Genomic DNA, 19,405 nt, shown 5'->3' with positions numbered 1-19,405 from the left:
GGGGCCAGCCGTGGATGCCCCGCCGCCCGGCCGGGAGGAGGCGCCCGCGGGGCAGGCCCTGGGCGACGGGGGAAGTCCCGGAGCCAGGGGCGGAGCCCGGGACGCGGAGGTGCTCCTGCAGCCGCCGCTCCCCGCGCCCTACAGGTGGCGCGCTGAAGCCCAGGGCGCAGAAGGGGCAGTGCCACACCCGCCCTGCCCGCCCGGTCCCGACTCCCCAGAGGACACACAGGAGGCGGGTGCGCTTTTTTTTTTTTTTTTTTTTACAAAATGTATTCATCTTCCTTGGAACTGAAAAATAAATCTATGTACAAAACAGGAAGAGTTCAGGTTCCCCTCACCCACTCCCAACCCCCTGCAGATTTCCTCCGGGTCCCCGCAGAAGGGCTGGAGTTCCCCAGAGGGTCGGAATCCCGCTCTGATCTGGGGCCAGTTTCGTCAGGAAAGGGGCGGGGCTCAGGAGTCGCAGGAGGATGGAGCTTTGGGTCCTGAACAGTTGGACGAGGAGGAGACAACGCGTTTCCAAATTCTGGAAGTAGTACAAGATCTTTAGGGATAGGGGCCTGGATGCCCAAGGGATGGAATTCCCAAGTGCGGAAACGAGCCCCTAGGGACTGAGCAGTGTCCTTGTTTTCCCGGCAAGAGGCTTGGGTTGGACCCCAGGCGCCGGGAGTCTCTGAGCTACACCAGGAACCTAGAATTAGCGTCTAGGTTCCACAATGGGGCCTGAGTTTCTAGGGTCTGGGGGATGGCGGGGTTCCAGTGGCAGGCCAGGGGTCTAGGGGACTGGACCTACATCCCAGGGGCCAAGGCAGGGCCTTCGGTTCTGAGCTGGGGGTGAATACAACTTTGGAGTATGGGGTCAGAGTCTGGAGCCTGGGTTTTGGGTAGGAGTGAGGCTTGGTTTGGGCCTTGGCCCTCCGGGGTATGGGATGGCCCTGACCCAGAAGGGGGGGAGGCCTGGATCCCGGGCTGCAGGCGGTGCCCAGCCGGGTGGTTCAGAGGCCCTTCCGCTGCCGCTTCAAGAAGGAGAGCGTGTAGTCGCTGGGTGTGGACACCTTCTGCTTCTTCATCTGCACCTGTGACTGTGCCGTGAGCTGCAGCTTGATGGCACTTGAGTTGATCTTGGTGGCCACCAGCAGCTCCTTCATGCCCTTCATTTTCTCGCTTTGGAACATGAGCACGGGACCCTCCGGCGTTGGTGGCGACCCAGCGGGCGTGGGCGTTGGGGTCGTGCTGCCCCCCTCAGTGCCTCGGGCGGAGCCTGGGCCCGCTGCTGGGGGCCTCCGGGGCGGTCCCGGCACTGTGCCCTGCCCCAAGCCTTGACCCTTGTCCAGTGCCGGCTTCTTGGGTGGAGGTGGCTCCTCGGGCTTGGACTCCCTCCGCGGGCCACGCCTCCGACCTTCCCGGGCATCCTCGCCCCAAGGCTCTTCCGCCTCGGCTGCCTCTGCCTCTCGGCTCACAATGCGAACCTTCTGCCGCACCTGGGTGGGAGGGGCAGGCTGCAGGCCACGGAGGGGACTCCAGGTCCCAGCATCACTGTCCTGTCCTGGGTGTCAGTCTCATCTGTCCCCAAAGAGGATGGGCCACCAAGGTTCTGACTCCCTGGTAGCTCTGCCCCCACCTGCTGTCAGTCCCCTGGAAAACACCCCATGCAAGGGCAGCCCCTCACCTGTCCCTCGAAGCGGCCAAGGGACTGCACGAGGAAGGTGGCCCAGCCCACGTGCAGGACAGGTGTTGGGCTGCCCTCCTCCCACTTGCAGATGCCATCATAGAAGCGCAGCAGGTGGGCGAAGCACTCAGGGTCCTGGAGGGCAGAGCCCTGGGTTGGGGGGCCCTGGGCAAGGGAGAGAGGGCACAGGTCAGACCCCTGACCCTTCACTTAGGCAAAAAGTCTGGGCTCCAGAAAAGGCAGGGCACGCAGAGCACTCCTGTGACCTCTGGGTGGCACAAACGGTTTGCATTCAACTATTAACTGAAAGGCTGGTGGTTCAAACCCACCCATGATGCCTTGGAGCAAAGGCTTGGCAAATGGCTCCTCTAAAGATTACAGCTTCTGGCTGTAATCTCCAGGGAGCAGTTCCACTCCAACACACGGGGTCATGAGTCGGAATCGAGCTGGAAGCAGTGGGTTCCCTTGGCAAAACCCCCATTAGTTAAGACAGAGAAGCGGGTACCATCCCCTTCCTCCAACCAACCCCCCCCATCTGAACAGTGGACCCTGGCATGAAGGGACCGGTCTCTACCTCATTTGTCTGAAGATACAGAGTAAAACCTACTCCTGCTGCCATGAAATTGACTTCAACTCATAGCGACCCTACAGGTACAGGATGAAGCCGAGCTGGCCCATGGGGTTTCCAAGGCTATAAATGTTTACGGAAGAAGACTGCCCCATCTTTCTCCAGTGGAGCAGCAGCTGAGTTCAAACTACCAACCTTTTGTTTAGCAGCTGAATGCCTTAACCACTTCACCACCAGAGCTCCTTGGAAAATATACAGGGTAGCCAAAAACCAAACCAAACCCACTGCTGTAAGTCAACTCTGATGCCTATCGACCCAACTGGGTTTCCGAGGCTGTAATTCTTTGCAGAAGTAGATTGCCCAAGTCTTCTTTCCGAGGAGTGGCTGGTAGGTTTGAACCACCAACCTTCTGGTTAGCAGTCAAATGCCTTAGGCACTGCACCACCAGAGCTCCTCTACCGGTAGAGTACCCTAAAACACCCTCAAACCCAGGGCCAGGTCCTCAGCCACAGGTGGAGGCAGCTTGCCTCATCCCCATATCCTGGGGCTGAGAGCTCTGCTGGAGTGGGAGCCACTCACCTGGTTCTGCTCTCCTGGCCGCTCCTCACCTGCCTCCAGCAGGCTGGCTGCCTCCTTCAGCAGGTTGGGGATGACATCATTAGCTACTTCAAAGAACTCCTTATATATCTCCTCGTCTTCACGGCAGTAGTTGTAGCTGTGAGACCAGTAGGGCATGGTGGGCTGGTGGCCATGGTGAGGAGCCCCCAGTCTAGGGGAGTGACTGGGGTCCTCACTCCTATGTGACCATCTATGGGAGGGGTCAGGCCAGGGGCGGAGTCCCAGCGCTGGCTGAGGGTGGGGAGGAGCAGACAGGAAGGCAGGGAAAGGCTCTCATCAGGACTCCTCCCTCCCAGGCGGAGGTGGGCTTGGTGACTCAGGGACTAGGTGGAGAGAGGGTGAGGGTTTGGGACCTAAGCTTCCCGCCTGGATGAGGGGAGGCAAGGAGGGAGGGCAGGGGGCCCTTGTGGGGGTCCTCACTCCTGGATGACAGTGGCTGTGTCGGCCCAGGCCTGCAGGGCTTCGCGCACATTGCGGTTGCGACAGTGGTAGCCGGCCAGGTACATGTAGGGGTAGATGTGTTCATCCCGGTAGTAGGTCTTGGCTGAAGCAATGCCCTGGGGAGTGGGGCAGCCCCGCCATAAGGTCAAATCCAGAAGGGGCAACAGGAAGAGCCCAGAGACCCGACCTCCTATCCCACCTGCGCTGCCTGCCAGCTCCCCAATCCGGTGTTCTTCACCTGGGTCTGCAGGACTGCTGGCTGAGGCCTGGGCCAGACCGTCAGGGCCCAGGGCGGGGCACTCCCACCAAGGCCTAGGGTGGCAGATGGGTCCCCCTCCCAGGTTCTGCCACATACTCGTCCTACACAAACATGAGGGGTCTACCCAGGCCCTGCCACACACAGGCTTGGGAGCCCAGACACAAGATTACCTAGTCTCCTGTCATCACAGGCCTCAATGATGATGATGCCTCAATACCAGACTGGGACCACACTGGCAGGGGTCACGTCTCCACCCCAATGCCCGCTCCAGAGCCAAGCACACAGTAGGCTCACAAAACGGGGAGTGTGTGGGTGATATCCCAGCACCCAAAAAGCTCCTCCCTGCCTGCCACCCCCTGCCAGGTCCCAGGTAGAAGGGGACCCTAGCCACTGCTGGGGCCACCCCTCTGTACTCTCCAGAGATGCCCCACCTTGTGGTAGAGGGTGAGTGGGTCGGGCCGGCCAGGAGTGGGCTCCAGTTCCTCCAGATCCGCCAGGTTCCCCAGTGCCATGGGGTACCTGGGAAAAGCTCAAATGTTCAGGCTGCCACCTAGTCCTTCCTCCGAAGCCCAGCCTACCCTCTTCCCACTACTGACCTTTCCAGGTGTCCCAGGTCATAGAGCAGCCACAGCAGTTTCTAGGGGGCCGAAGGACCGAGGTATGAACTGGGGGAAGGGCTCCTCAGCCTATCAGGCAGAGGTGGGGTCCAGTACCAGCAGGGACCTCCCGCCAGGTGGGAAGGGCCAGAATTCAGGAACCAGTCAGTCACTGGAGTCAAAGCCCTTTTTGTGTCTCAATTCCACCCTCGCAAGAGCCTGGGAAAGGCCAGCCCGGGGATTATTAACCCCTTTTGCAGCAGGGGACGCTGAGGCTCCGGGAGGGCAAGTGTCCCTGCCTAGGGTGCACAAGTCAGCAGCCCGGCCCAGCCCAGCCCAGCCCTGCACAGCCCCTCACCTGCTGCAGCTGCAGGAGCTCCAGCGAGTCAGTGTGCAGGTCAATGGAAGGGTTGATGGCACACACCATGAAGGCCACCTCCATCTTGCGGTCACAGCGCATGTACGATCCCTTCAGGTACAGCCAGCTCTTGAGAGAGAGTAAGAACCAGATGTCTCACGAAGGCCCACCCCACCTGCGCCTGCAGGGAATGATAGCTGAGAAAGGGTCCCTCCTGCCTTCTCTTCCTGCATATGAGGGTGATGAGGGGAAGAGGGGAGTGTGGCCCAGAAAGTAGAGCCCCTTGGGTGGCTCGGGATAGCAGAGGATAAGCGGGGCAAGGGAGGGGACGTAATACCCGCTCAGCCACGCCCACATTGACCGTCTGGCCCCTGCGATCCTCATTGCCCTTGCCATGCCAGGTGACCTCAGCGGTCTGCTCCCCGTTGGGCCCAAACACAACCCAGGCATGGTCCTCAGACAGGGCCAGGTGGACATCCCGGAGACCCAGGGCCTGGCAGGCCCCCACCACGGCAAAGGCCACACCGGAGCTGTCCAGTTTGGTGCCTGTGGGAGGAAAAGAGTCATGAAACTGAGTGCTCTGTGACTTGGGCTCCCTCCCGCCCCACCACCAAGCCTGCGGCCATCCCTCGGCCACTCCCACCCATCATACCTCTAGCCCTTCCCTCTGTGTGTTCAAAACTGCTCCTTCCCCTTTTCGACCCCACTCCCAAGACTCTCTTGGATTTCTCCAGCTCAACCTAGTCTTTGACTTGTCTCTTCCTTTTTTTCCTAGTCATATATTTCTGTTCACGTAGAGATTTCCCCATTGTCTCGCCCTTATTGGCTTATATAACAGGGACGGCACACCCAGGCCACTCTGACCAATGCTGATGCTCTTTTCCCACATACTCTGGGGCAGATGTTCTTAATTTGTCCACACTCTTGTCCTGGTAGACCCAGAAGCAGCCTCAGACTCCTGCTGAACATGGCATTCCAGGACTTGACTGCCCACCGACTGGGCTTGGCCCAAAGAAAGAGCTTGGCAAGCCCTGACCCCTAAGCTTCCCGGTCTGTTGGTCACTTTTAGACATTTCCATACACATTAGATGTAACGTTCTCAAGTGGAGCCTTATCTTGTTTTCTTCACCCTCAAATCCGCTGCCACCCTCCGTGCCTCATGCCGGGCTGCAGGTCTCCACTGGCGCCCAACGGCAGGCAGGGGAGGTGCTGAGGGGGCAGAAGGTGGGTTACTGCATTTGGCGTCCCAGCCCTGACATTTTGCTGTGTGATTCTGGTACATCCCTTCCCTTCTCTGGGCTTCCGTTTCCCCAACTGCAAAGACAGGAGTTAACACCTGTTCCACCTCACCAGGGTTACAGGCTCAGAAAGGCTCTCTCTGTACACCCTACAGTGCTGGGAAGAGGTGGGCCAGGATCAGGGCCGCTTGCCACCTGCCAGGCTCCAACCTGTGATGAAGCTGAAGAGAGACTGGATGTGGGCTCGGTCCTTGAAGTAGGAGCGGCTGAGGCTGTTCCAGATGACATCCGAAACCTTCTTCACCAGCTCACGGCTGGAGACGCCCCCCTCCCGGGGGTAGAGGGAGAGGTCCACGGCGCCACGGATCTGGGCAGTGAAGCGCGCATACAGGGCAGCGATGATGGACAGGTCGGCCACCGGGAAGTAGGTGAGGCCGCCAGGGGGGTCTGGCGCGGGGCTGGGCTGGAAGGTGAGCTCGGGTACGTTGGTGGGGATGACCCGGTTGACCGCCAGGAAATGCTCCACGAAGCCCAGTACTAAGGACAGGAGCACCAGGTCCGGCTCCTCTCGGCCCAGCTCGGCAGCGAAGAGTCGCACCACGTCGTCGATGGAGCGCAGCGGGAAGAGCGTCTTCTGGGCGGCCTTCAGCCCCATGGCGGCGGGCGGCGGCCTGCGGGCGAGCCCGAGAAGGGAGGGTCGGGCGGGCTCGGCCGGGGAGCCCCTTCCCAGGCTCGTCTCAGGTCTCCCCCACCCTGCACGCACACCCGTCTCCTGCTTCCCCGCCCCCTTCACCTTCTGCTCACCTGCTTCCCCTTTTGGTCGGCGAGACCCCCTCAAGCGAGGCTGCAGGGCCTCCTCGGCCCTACAGCCCCAGGACCCCAGCCCCGACGGGGGTGCGTCCCTAGAACCCCGCTGGGACCTCCAAAGGCCGCCCCGCCCCCTCCCTCGAACCCTGCTCGCCGGCCCCTTGGAGTCTGTCCAAGGGGCGTCCCCAGGCCAACCCCCAAACCCCGAGGAGAGTCCTGGCCTCGGTCCCCCGCGCCCACCTCCGCGCTTACATCCCACACAAGGCACCGCGGCACCCGCGGCCTGGAGCCTGCTGGGAAATAGAGTCCCGTACCTTAGGCCGCGCGGCCTGCCGGGAAGTTGAGTCCTGAGTCTTCTCCCGCCCGTGCCTAGCCTTGAAATGGTAGCCGGGCTGGTCGGTCCGCGGTGGCGTATGGGAGTGGTAGTCCCTCTGCTCTGGGCACTCCAGGGGTAGGTGAGGGGTGGAGGCAGCGCCCGCTTCCTGAGGTCCTCAGGGATTGGTCGTTCCAGTTCATGCGGACCAGGTAGGGAGAGGGCTGCGGTGCGTTCTGGGAGATGTAGTCCGAGTACTAGCCAGGCACTCTCGGGCAGTCAATGAGCTTCTCTGTAAAGTTCTGTTATCAAGTGTCGGCAAGATGTAAGGAAAACGTGCGCTCTCAAACGCTGCTGGAGTGTAAGTGTGTTCAGCCATTTTAATTGTTTTCTTCCCCCATTCTGCCCGGGAGAAAATCTAACACATGCGCAAAGAGGAACAACCGGTGTAGTTACTCGTAACAAGGTAAAAGTTAGGAGTGAAGTAGCCCCATGCTGTCTCGAGTGGGTCTCCAGAGCTTAATATTGAGAGAAAATAATAATAATAAAAAGAACAACAGTATGATATGATAGAATTTATATTGTTGTTGTTGTTATGTGCCGTCGAGTCGGACCCGACTCATAGCGACCCCTCGTTGGGTTTCCGAGGCGGTATCACTACGAAAGTAGATTGCCCCATCTTCCTTCCGAGGAGTGGCTGATGGGTTTGAACCGCAGTCTTTTGGTTAGCAGTCAAGTGCCTTAGGCACTATGCTACCATAAAGCCTCAACACAACACTGACTGGCTTTGCTGACAGATCGGTGTGTGGGTGTGTGTGTGTGAGAGACGGGTCAGAAATGACCCGTGCCTGTGTGCGATGTCTCTTGTCTAGTTGTTGTGGGTGAACTGTCCATACTCCTTGCACTTGTGCAAAAGCTTGATTTGGGCATATCAATTTGGATTCCTAGACCTTTCTTTTTTAAATTTTTATTGTAATTTGGGTGAAAGATTACAGAGCAAATTCATTTTCCATACAGCAGTTCATGCACATTTTATTTCATGACCTTGCCAGTAATTCCCCACTCTCGTCCCACTTCCTCCCTGCAGTTACCTCTTTCCTGTGTCCTTCTTTCCCATGCATTCCTGCCCACCGCACTGTCTCCCTGTGCAAACACTGCCCTTCTGTTCTGCCATGATTGATTATTCTAAGGAGTTTATCTACTTGATGTAAGGGTTCACCCTATACACCTGTCTTTTGTTTGGTTGGAAGCCACAGGAATGAGTGAATTCAGTTCCAGACCTGAAGGGTAACTAGGGGCTATAGTCTCGGGGGTCCCACCAGGCTCTATCAGACCAGTAAGCCTGGTCTTTTTCATGATTTTGAATTTTGTTCCACGTTGCTCTCTTGCTCTATCCAGGATCTCCTGCACTGATCCCTTTCTGAGTGGTTGACAGTGGTAGTCAAGCACCATCTAGTTCTTCTGGTCTCGTGGTCATATAGGCTGAGGTTCACATGGTCCACTAGTCCCTTAGACTAACTGTTTCCATGAGTCTTTGGTTTTTCTTCGTTGCTCTGGACAAGGAGAGACCCATTGTTGCATCTAGATGGCTGCTTGTAAGGTTTTAAGACCCCAGTTGCTTCTCACCAAAGTAGCATGTAGAACAATGTTTTTGTGTAGTATGTTATGCCGATGGAGCTTGATGTCCCCTGTGACCATGTCACCATTGACCCCTGTGTGACTACACATCCAATTATTTGTTCCCTTAGGGTGGTAGACTGTGCCTAAGAAGTTATCATAACTTTGCCCCCTGTTAGTTCTACTTATGTGGACATTCTTACAGCACATATAAATACATATGTAGAAATATCATCTGCCAACCTTATATGGTCATGGGTATATTCCCTTTTGCCTAGACATACTTGATCAGTCAGCCTGTCTCCCCATCTATTTACCCATAGATTAATGTTTGTTATCACTGACAATGCAGTCTTATACATGTAAAGGTACATACGTATATGTTGTCTGTACCTCTCGTGCTCCTCTCTGGGTCTTCTTTTTCCTTAGTGTTGTTGTGCTCGTCACTTGCTTTTGGTGTATTGCCTTTCCTTTCACCCAAATCAGTACTTGCAGACTCCTAGACCTTTGACTGGAGATGCTGACTACAACTCCTAGAGTCCAGAGTACAGAATCCAGGAAGAAGCCTTGCTAGGCTCATCACTTTATAGAATTAAAACATGAGCCTGCAAGAGATGCCCAAGGACTGAATTCTGGGGCAGTCCCTCATGTAAGGAGACCTGACACAGCAGTTAAAGCACTGAGTTGCTAAGGGAAAGGTTGGTGGTTTGAACCCACCAGTCACTCTCTGGGAAAAAGATGTGGCAGGCTGCTTCTGTAAAGATTTACCGTGTTGGAAGCCCTATGGGGGCAGCTCTACCCTGTCCTATAGGGTCACTATGAGTTGGAATCGACTCAATGGCATGTTCCCTCCTGCAGAGGTTGGGGAGACCAGGAAGCATCAGCGCAGGAGTTTGAGAAAGACAGGTCAGGGTGCTAGGCGGAAAAGTGGACAAGAGTGGTGTCTTCGAGAGGAATGAGCACGTGTCAGGCCAGGACTGGAGTACCCAGTAAGCAGGGTAAGCACAGGCTTACTCACCTATAGGGAACAGTTTAGTGGAAACTAAACTACAGATCAGTAAGTAAGCACCAGTTAGCCCGGACTTACCTTGCTTACTGGGTAATGTGACACTGGTCCTGGCTGAGGAGAGAGCGAGGGTATCAGATGCTGCTGAGAGGTCAAGCCAGTTAAGGACCAGAACTGACCAGCAGATTGAGCTCGGTGACCTTAATGCGGTTTGGGAGAAAAGCCCAATGGGCTTGGGCCAAAGGAACATGAGAGGAAGGAAACTGGAACCAGTGATGTTAGACAACTCTGTCAAAGAGCTTTGCTGCAGAGGGAAGGGGGGAAGTGCGATGGTGGCTGTGGGGGGAGGAAGGTCAAGAGAAGGTCGTGTTATTGGTGAAGAGGAGAGATTTGCTGGAGTGATGGCCTTGAGTGGGAGAGGGGCTGGGAGTTCCCAGCGGAGGGTGGCCTTTGCTGGGACCATGGACAGCTTGTCCACAATAACTGAAGTGAAGGAGCATGCATGGCACAGGGCAGGTCCTTCCGTTCTCTCAAGTGAAGCAAGAAGACTTGTTATCTTCTCTTCTTCCCACGTCACCTTCTCAGTGAAGCTGCCCCAGACCAGGCCATGGTACTTAAAGTCACACCCCCAGCCCGAAAGGACTCCCAGCGTCTCTCGTGCTTCTCGATTCTTTCTTCCAAGGATTAACGCCTTCTAACGCAGGGTTTCTTGACCTTAGCGGTGTGGACGTTTATCGCTGTCGATTCATGCAGAGCCACGTGTCAGTAGAAACGTGCACTACAGGATTTTCAATGGCTGAGTTTTCAGCTGGCCATTACCAGGCCTTTCTTTCTGGGTGGTCTTGAACCTCCAGTCTTTCACTTAAGAGTTAGGTGCATCAACAGTTTGCACCACCCTGGACTCCTATTGACATTGCCAAAAGCAAACCAAAATCACGACCATTGAGTCAGTTCCAACTCATAGCAACCCCTATTGAGTTTCCAAGGCTGTAAATCTTCACAAAAGCACACTACGTCATGTTTTCTTCTGTGGAGCAGCTGGTAGTTTAGCACTAGTGACCTTTTGGTAGCAGCCAAATGTATTAACCCCTACACCACCAAAGCTCCTTCTGTTGACATTTGTTGTTGTTGTTGTTATGTGCCGTCAAAGTCGGACCTGACTCATAGCAACATTTAGGGGCTTGCTAATTATTTGTTGAAGGAGCCCTGGTGGTATATTTGGCTGCTAATCAGAAGGTCAGCAGTTCAAATCTTCCAACTGCTCTGTGGGAAGGAGATGAGGCAATCTACTTCTTTAAAGTTTTACATCATTGGAAACCCAATAGGGTCACTATGAGTTGGAACTGACTTGATGGCAGTTGTTTTTATTATTCTTAATATTATTATTTTAAATTCTGTGTTGTGGGGGCTGCCTTGTGCATTATGGGATGTTCAGCAGAATCCTTGGCTTCTATCCACTAGAGGGAGCCCCCCTCCCTCAGTTGTGACAATCAAAAATGTCTCCAGAATTTGTCAAATGTCCCTTGGAGGACATCACTTCCCCCAAATGGGAACCACTATTTGAGCAGATGATAATTTGCCAATTTATTTATTGTTTATCTCCTGGCACCAAGATATAAGCTCCACGAGTGCAGGCAGTTTGCTTGCTCATTGATGTCTCCCATGTGCCTAGATTGGGAGCTCTGGTAGCATAGTGGCTAAGGCACTTGACTGCTAACCGGAAGTCTGGCGGTTCAAACCCACCAGCCACTCCTCGGAAGGAAGGTTGGGCAATCCTACTTCTGTACTGATACTGCCTCGGAAACCCAATGAGGGGTCGCTATGAGTCAGGGCTGACTCGACGGCACATAACAACAACAACAACAATGTGCTTAGATTACAGGCCCATAGTACGTGTTCAATAAATATTCACTGAATAAAGAAATACATTCATGCTAAGGAGTGATTGTAGTGATTATCTGTGGACTCAAGCTTGGGTGAGGAGGGTCCAATGACACAGGAAGGGTGGGGGACAGCAAAAGTGTGGTAGGTCAGTAGTCCCAATGGGGCCAAGTGTTGATTGGAGCTGTGATGCAAGAGTGAGTGGGAAAGATAGGGCGGGAGGTGAGAGTTGATGTTATGGGGAGGCGTCACCAGTGATGGCGAGGACAAGATGCAGAGCAGCACTTCTAATGGGGATCAAATGGAACCCGCACAGGTAACTTCCAATTTTCTAGTAACAATGATAGGAGTTCTGGTAGCACAGTGCCTAAGGCATTTGACTGCTAACCAGAAGGCTAGTGGTTCAAACCCACTGGCCACTTCTTGGAAGGGAAGTTGAGCAATCTACTTCCATAGTGATAGTGCCTCAGAAATTCAAGGAAGGGTTGTTATGAATCGGATTCAACCCTAGGACAGTGAGGTTTTTTTTTTAGTAGCGACATTAAAAAAGTAAAAAGAAACTGATGGATTAATTGTACTAATCTTATTTTTAGTTCGATAAATACAAAATGTTATTTCAACGCAGTATAAAAATTATTCGTGATAGTTGACTTTTTTTTTTCCCCCACACTAAAGAGGAATTGCTGCATTTGAATTCTGGTGTTAGAGAAGAAAATTGAGTACACCGTGGACTGCCAGAAGAACAAACCAATCTGTCTTAGAGGAAGTCCAGCCAGGATGCTGCTTAGGAATGAAGACAGTGAGACTTTGTCTCTCATACTTTGGTCATGGTGTCAGGAGGGACCATTCCCTGGAGGAGGACATCATGCTTGGTAAAGTAGAGGGTCAGAGGAAAAGAAGACCCTCAATGAGGTGGATGGACACAGCGGCTACAACAATGTGCTTAAAGTATAGCAACGACCGTGAGGAAGGTGCAGAACTGAGCGGTGTTTCGTTCTGTTGGACGTGGGGTCACTATGAGTTGGAACCAACTCAATGGCACCTACCATCAAAAAGGTCTCTGGAATCTAGTGTGTATGTCACGTTCATATGCATCTCAACTCGGGCTAGTCACATTCCCGGTGCTCAGTAGCCACACGTGGTTGATGGCCACCATGCAGGCCACTGCAGCTCTGCAGGATGACTCTGGGAGTGAGCGGCTGGGGTCAGAGGTAGGGTGAGCTCATGGAAGAAGAGGGTTCCAGGAACTGAGATGTCTAGGGGCTGGACTGTCTACATGTCCATTGAAATCTCTAAGATTAGGACAGGGACAGGCTCAGATACACATATTGGTCTTATCTAGAACAAAAAAGAAAGAAGGAAATAAAAAACTCAGAGAAGAAACTAGTCTATAGGATTGATGGTCAACACGAAGCATGGCCTCATCTCCCCTGAGACCAGAAGAACTAGATGGTGGTTGGCTGTCACTACCACTGTTCTGATCAGGTCTACAACAGATGGATCCCGACAGAAGGGGAGAGAAAAGTGGAATAGAATTCAAATTCTTGAACAGTCCAGACTTACTGGACCAGTTAAGACTGGAGGAGTCCCTGGGAGTATCACCCTGAGAGGTGATTTACCCCTTCCACCCAAATTATCCCTTGAGGTCACCTTTAAATAACAGATTGGCTCATAAAATAAAGAATATCACCGATCATGAGCTTCTTTAAGGAGACTAAATGGTCAAAAGTTCAAGCAGAGAGGAGAAGGAAACTAGATTGCTGGAAATGGTACAACCAGAATGGAATGAATGAGAATAATGACACACTGCGAAAAACATAACCAATATCACTGAATAATTTGTGTAGAATTTGTGAAATGGGAATCTAATTTGCTGTGTAAATGTTCACCTTAAACACAATAAAATAGTAATTAAAACAAAACAAAACAAAGGGCAAGGATGACAGGAGGCCCCTCAGTGGTACAAACGTTTGGACCTCATCAACTAACCTAAAGGTTGGCAGTTTGAGCCCACCCAGGGCAATGACCAGGCTGCCAACCTTTTGGTTAAGCCAGGTGCTTAATGGTTGTGCCAGCAGGGTACTTTAACACAACAAGGATGCATGATTCTTTCTGAAGATTTCAAAGTGGGGGTGGGGGTGGCCGGCTGTGAGTGTTGGGGCAGAGAGGGGCAAGGGTTCCCACCAGATGGGCTGTCATCTGATTCCTGCAGATGGAGGCACGGAGGCTGGGGAGGGTGGTCCCTCTTGATGTATGCCAACATCTATGTACAGGTAAGAGTTCTTGTGGCACAGTGGTTGAGCACTTGGCTGCGAACCCAAAAGGATGGAGGGCCAAACCCACCCAGTGGTTCCATGGGAGAAGGACCTGGTGATCTGCCCCCGTAAAGAATACGGCCCAGGAAACCCTGTGGGGAAGTTCCACTCTGCACATGGAGTTGCTATGAGTTAAAAATGGACTTGGCAACAACCACCTACGTGGAGCATGCTAACCTAAACTAGACTTCTGGGGAGATGGGAGAGGCCAAGGGGGAATTCACCCTCCTCTCTTTTTTTTTTTTTAATTGTGAATGATACTTTTATTAAAAATATGGAACACTTCACAAATTTGCATGTCATCCTTGGGAAGGGGCCATGCTAATTTCCTCTGTATCATTCCAATTTTAGTATATATGCTGCCAAAGTGAGCACTCAATTTTTGTTTACAAGAAAAAAAAGTCTTTGTGCATTATTGTAATTAAAATTATTTAAAAATAACATAAAAAAAAAAAACCTCACTGCCATCAAGTCGGATCCGACTCATAGCAACCCCGCAATGGGTTTCCGATGCTGTATCACTACGGAAGTAGATCGCCCAATCTTCCTTCTGAGGAGCAAATGATGGGTTTAAACTGCCAGGCTTCTGGTTAGCAGTCAAATGCCTTAGGCACTCTACCACCAGAGCTCCTTAAGGAAATAGACACTGCAAATTGTAGGCCATTCCATAAAGGGACTGGCCTGCAATCTTCACAAATGTCAATATTATAAAGACAGAAAAAAGAAAGAAAAAAAAAAGGAGGGGCTTTTCCAGATTAAGGGACACTAAAGAGACATACCACCCTGAACGCGCCCGATCTCGTCTGATCTCGGAAGCTAAGCAGGGTCGGGCCTGGTTAGTACTTAGATGGGAGACCGCCTGGGAATACCGGGTGCTGTAGGCTTTAGGAGCTCTGGTAGCATAGTGGCTAAAGCACTTGACTGCTAACCAGAAGGCTGGCGGTTCAAACCCACCAGCCACTCCTCGGAAGGAAGGTTGGGCAATCCTACTTCTGTAGTGATACTGCCTCGGAAACCCAAGGAGGGGTCGCTACGAGTCGGGGCTGACTCGACGGCACATAACAACAACAACAACAAAGAGACATAACACAATGGTTAAAGCACTTGGCTGATAACTAAAAGATCAGCAGTTCAAACCCACCAGCCACTCTGCTTCTGAAAAGATTGACAGCTTTGGAAACCCTCAGGGGCAGTTCCACTCTGTCCTCTAGGGGCGCTGTGAGTCAGAATGGACTCCATTCAGTGCCTGTGATTTGGGTTTTGCTTCCCTGAAGATTGACAGCCTTGGAGACCCTGTGGGGCAGTTCTGCTCTGTCCTCCAGGGGTTCTGGGAGCTGTAATTGACTTGATGGCAGGGGATAAAGAGACATAATACTCAAACGCAACACATGATCCTTAATATCAAACAAACAAACAAACCGTGAAAAGCATTTTTGAAGTGATTGGGGAAGTTTGAGTATGGGCTATATATTAGATACTATTTTTGTGTCAGTGTTAGAGATCTTGAGACTGAGACCTTAACAGTGCTTGCTGGTGGTTTCCTAGGATTTGTTATTAGGTGCCATTGAGTCATCTCTGACTCAGTGACCCTATGGACAGCAGAACAAAACACCGCCCAGTCCTGTGTCAGCCTCACGATCCTTGCTATACCTGAGCCCATCACTGCAGCCACTGTGTCAGTCCATCGCATTGAGGGCCTTCCCCTTTTTTGCTGACCGTCCACCTTACCAAGCATGATATCACTCTCCAGGGAATGGCCCCTTCTGACAACATGACCAAAGTAGGTGAGACAAAGTCCGGCCATTCTTGCTTCCAAGAAGCATTCTGGCTGTGCTTCTTCCAGGACAGATGTGTTAGTTCTTCTGGCAGTCATGGGACTTTCAGCATTCTTCTCCAACATCACAACTCAAAAGCATCAATTCTTCTTCAGTCTTCCTTGTGTCTGGCTCTCACATGCATATGAGGCAATTGAAAATACCATGGCTTGGGTTAGGCGCATCTTAGTCTTCAAGGAGACATCTCTGCTCTTCAGCACTTGAAAGAGATCTTTTGCAGTAGAGTTGAAATCCAAGTAATATGAAATCTTTAACAACTAAAATCTTTTCTCCATTTTTTGTGATGCTGCTTATTGGTCCTGTTGTGAGGATTTTTTGTTTTCTTTACACTGAGGTGCAATCCATACAGCAGACTGTATAGTCTTTGATCCTCATCAGTGAGTGCTTTGTGTCGTCTTTGTATCACAGGTTGTTAATGAACCTTCCTCCAATCCTGATGCCACATTCTTCTTCATATAGCCCAGCTTCTCAGATTATTTGCTCAGCATACAGATTGAAATGTGGAAAGGGTACAACCCTGATGCATTCCCTTACTGATTGTAAACCATGAAGTATCCCCTCGTTCTGTTTGAACGACATCCTCCTGGTCTGTGTACAGGTTCCTGATGAGCACAATCAACTGTTCTGGAATTCTTGTTCTTCTCAATGTTATCCATAATTTGTTATGATCCACACCATCAAATGCTTTTGTGTAGTCAATAAAACACATCTTTCTGGTATTCTTTGCTTTCAGCCAAGATCCATCTGACATCAGCAATGATATCCTTTGTTCCACATCCTCTTCCGAATTCAGCTTACAGTTCTGAAAGTTCTCTGTCAATATACTGCTGCAACCATTTTTGAATTCTCTTCAGCAAGATTTTACTTGTGTGTGATATTAATGGGAGGTCTGGTGGCATAGTGCCTAAAGCACTTGACTGCTAACCAGCAGGCTGACGGTTCAAACCCACAAGCCACTCCTTGGAAGGAGGGTTGGGCAATCTACTTCCATAGTGTTAATGCCTCGGAAACCCAACGTAGGGTCACTGTGAGTTGGATCCGACTCGATGGCAGTGGGTTTGTTTTTTTTGGTTTGTGATATTAATGATACTGCTCTATAATTTCCACATTCTGTGGGATCGCCTTTCTTTGGAATGAGTACAGATATGGATCTTTTCCAATCAGTTGGCCAAGTAGCTGTCTTCCACATTTCTTGGCATAGACAAGTGTGTGCCTCCAGTGCGGCATTCGTTTGTTGAAACATCTCAATGGGTAGCCCGTCAATTCCTAGGAGAGGCCCTTTCTTCTTCTTTTTCTTAAATACATTTTATTGAAATATAATTTATGTCCAGTGAAAGACACAAAACTAAAGTGACAAGAGTCAATGCATTTTGGCCCTTTATTCTTAAGAGATGCCGACTAAAGCATTTAGATGCCGAGTGTCAGGATGTCTGCAACTTACTTTTAAATGGGTTGACAAAATACACACTATGTATACATAGATACGGATAGGTATAGAGGTAGGCTGGTGGTGCAGTGGTTAAGACATTCGGCTGCTAACCAAAGTGTCGGCAGTTCAAACCCAACAGTTCAAATTCAGCTTTCTATTAGGAGCTCTGGTAGTGCAGTGCCTAAGGCACTTGACTGCTAACCAGACAGCTGGCAGTTCAAACCCACCAGCTACTCCTCAGAAGGAAGACTGGGCAATCTACTTCTGTAGTGATACTGCCTCAGAAACCCAAGGAGGGGTCGCTATGAGTCGGGTCCCACTCCACAGCATATAACAACAACATGAAGATTGACAGCCTTGGAAACCCTCTGAGGCAGTTCCACTCTGTCCTCTAGGGGCGCTATGAGTCAGAATCGACTCCACAGCAGTGGGTGTGGTTTGGGCTTCATTTCCGTGAAGATTGACAGCTTTGGAAACCCTGTGGTGCAGTTCCACTCTGTCCTCTAGGGGCGCTATGAGTCAGAATGGACTCCAAGGCAGTGGGTGTGGTTTAGAGGTAAAGCCAAAACAGCAAACTGCAAACAATTGGTGAGCCGATGGGGAGGGCCTATGGGTTCATGTTCTTTTCCTCTTTATGTAGGCTTGAAATTCATCAGTATGAAAAGTATGGGGAAAAGAAATATTTTAAAAATTGGAAAACTCTGTCTTTTGGCACATTATTGCTGGACTCGGGAGATCGCCATTTCTCCGTTTTGGTGAGAGATGGCTGGAGACATTTAGCTTGCCAGAGGCCTGAGCACCCCACTGTCAGCCCAGGGCCCCATCTTTGGGCCTCACAGAGGGCACATTTCTGTTGACCTCACCAAAAGCCCCATGAGATGGCCTTTATGGTCCCCATTTATAGATGGGGAAACCGAGGCTCAGAGAACAGATAACTTGCTGAACCGCTGGAGTGCAGGTTATCTGATTCTCAGGCTTGGGCTCCCAACCAGGCCCTGGAATTCTCTGGGCACTCTCTAGCCCTCCACCCTCACCCAGATGCTGGCACCTGGGCGCCTTCGGGGTAACTTGCCCAGCTTTAGGGCCGCCTTCTGAGCCCCACACTTCTTCCCATCCATTTCAACCTCACGGCCTGGGTCCTGCCCCAACCGGGTCTTCCCTCTCCCTTCCCCTCCCTGCTCGCAGCCTGCCCTGGTGAGGCAGCAGGGGCCTGAGTACTCCGGCTGTGCCCCTCCACGTCCACTCCTGCCTTTCTCCTCCTGGGTCTCTGCCCCCAAGGCCGCCCTCTAAGATCATGACTGGGCTCTCGGGTCCTCCGGCTGCTGGATGACTTTGGACGAAGGGAGACGGAGGACTGACCTCCCTGGTTGCCTTCTTACTCAGCATGGGCAAGTTCTTTTACCAGAAGCCACAGCTCGGGTCACGCCACTGCCTCCCCCTGCCTGGGTGCCTGGGGGTAACAGTTCCCCAGTGCTGTGAGGACTCTGGGACACCCTGCTCCCTGGCCACAATTTTGCAAACCGTCCCTTGGTTGAGCTTTTCCCCACTTGTCAGATTTGGGTTCGTCTTCTGATTCCTGAAAACACAGGGAAGGAGACCTGGTCTTTTTCTGCCCCAGACAGCCTCACCCCTCCTTTCAAGGTCCCAGATAGCCCCGCCTCTCCCTTCTCCCCGAAATTCCCTTGTTTTCTGACCCCCGGGAGGACAGATCCAGACAGGGAGCCCAGTAGCTTACAAAGTTCTTTATTGGTTTCTTGTTGTGTCCTGGTGCATCGGATCGATCCCACCCAGGAAATGTGGCATTTGAGGAGATAAATACTTATTTTGTCCCCCACACTCAGTAGGGAGAGGTTTAATAAAAATAGTAATATAATAACAGCAATGACTGTGATCAGTAATAAAATGCCCCCTATGTCCCCTAATACACAGTTGGTTCAAACTTTGAGAAAAAGATGACCCCTTCCTGGCAAGGCCAGAGTGTGCTCTCCCCACCGCCAAGGAGCCTTATAAATACCCCCATCTCATCCCATCCCATCCCTGCCTAGGAATATCTTCACCTGGGGCGGACTGGGTGACATCAGTGTTCCACTCACAGAGCCCCTTCCCAGGTCCCAGCCTCCTGGAGCTCCTTCCTCCTGGGAAGGACTTCCTCCCAGAACTTCTCCCCTCCATCCCTCTCTGTTGCCTTCCTCCCAGAACCTCTCCCCTCCATCCCTCTCTGTTGCCTTCCTCCCAGAACCTCTCCCCTGCACCCCTCTGTGGCCTCCTCCTCTCCATCACCTTTCTCTCTCTCTCCTCCCAGCACTGCTCCCAGCCCCTCCCACTCCCTCCTCTCCACCTCCCCCTGCACTTCCTTCACCTCTCTCCCCTCCTTCACCTGCTTCTCCCCTCCTCTCCAGCCTCCTTTCTTCTGGACCAGCATCTGTCTTTCCCACCCTGACCCCACACACAGACC

General features: G+C 52.1%; 2 protein-coding genes, 1 non-coding gene and 1 pseudogene across 3 annotated transcripts in view; 1 reads left to right on the top strand and 3 right to left on the bottom strand.

Annotated features, from left to right (window-relative positions):
- The window catches only part of MAP4K2 (mitogen-activated protein kinase kinase kinase kinase 2), a 12,752-nt gene extending 12,475 nt beyond the window's left edge, over window positions 1-277 (bottom strand). Inside the window, exons 1-2 of the mRNA XM_007944981.1 lie at window positions 265-277; window positions 32-138 (exon numbers count right to left, since the gene is read on the bottom strand). Of these exons, the coding sequence (XP_007943172.1) occupies window positions 32-138; window positions 265-277 (120 nt within the window). The remainder of the gene's footprint in view (window positions 1-31; window positions 139-264) is intronic.
- Window positions 278-995: 718 nt separating this feature from the next.
- MEN1 (menin 1) lies at window positions 996-6,411 on the bottom strand. The gene is made up of 9 exons (XM_007944800.2): window positions 5,958-6,411; window positions 4,847-5,055; window positions 4,510-4,638; window positions 4,152-4,192; window positions 3,987-4,074; window positions 3,276-3,412; window positions 2,817-2,952; window positions 1,670-1,834; window positions 996-1,481 (listed from the first exon to the last, which is right to left on the bottom strand). Exons 1-9 carry the CDS (start codon window positions 6,400-6,402, stop codon window positions 996-998), a joined length of 1,836 nt encoding a protein of 611 aa, XP_007942991.1. The 5' UTR covers window positions 6,403-6,411.
- A 7,543-nt stretch (window positions 6,412-13,954) lies between these two features.
- LOC122150373 lies at window positions 13,955-14,061 on the bottom strand. The gene has a single exon (XR_006163630.1). It is a non-coding gene; the product is annotated as a U6 spliceosomal RNA (small nuclear RNA).
- Window positions 14,062-14,451: 390 nt separating this feature from the next.
- On the top strand, window positions 14,452-14,570 carry LOC122150372 (annotated as a pseudogene).
- Window positions 14,571-19,405: the final 4,835 nt, after the last annotated feature.

This window comes from Orycteropus afer, unplaced genomic scaffold (assembly GCF_000298275.1).
Source record: "Orycteropus afer afer isolate SDZICR_OR568_19922 unplaced genomic scaffold, OryAfe1.0 scaffold00130, whole genome shotgun sequence".
Classification (NCBI taxonomy): Eukaryota; Metazoa; Chordata; class Mammalia; order Tubulidentata; family Orycteropodidae; genus Orycteropus; species Orycteropus afer.
The sequence above is the reverse complement of the archived record's forward strand: the minus strand, read 5'-3'. Positions and strand labels throughout refer to the sequence as shown.

What these genes read in the sequence shown, in the direction of transcription:
- MEN1 (XM_007944800.2), bottom strand. Translation starts at nt 6,402, where the DNA reads ATGGGGCTGAAGGCCGCCCAGAAGACGCTCTTCCCGCTGCGCTCCATC. An exon ending in TCTCTTCAGCTTCATCACAG is followed by an intron (nt 5,056 to 5,957) that starts GTTGGAGCCTGG and finishes TTCCTCCCACAG; the next exon opens with GCACCAAACTGGACAGCTCC. An exon ending in ATGTGGGCGTGGCTGAGCGG is followed by an intron (nt 4,639 to 4,846) that starts GTATTACGTCCC and finishes CTCTCTCTCAAG; the next exon opens with AGCTGGCTGTACCTGAAGGG.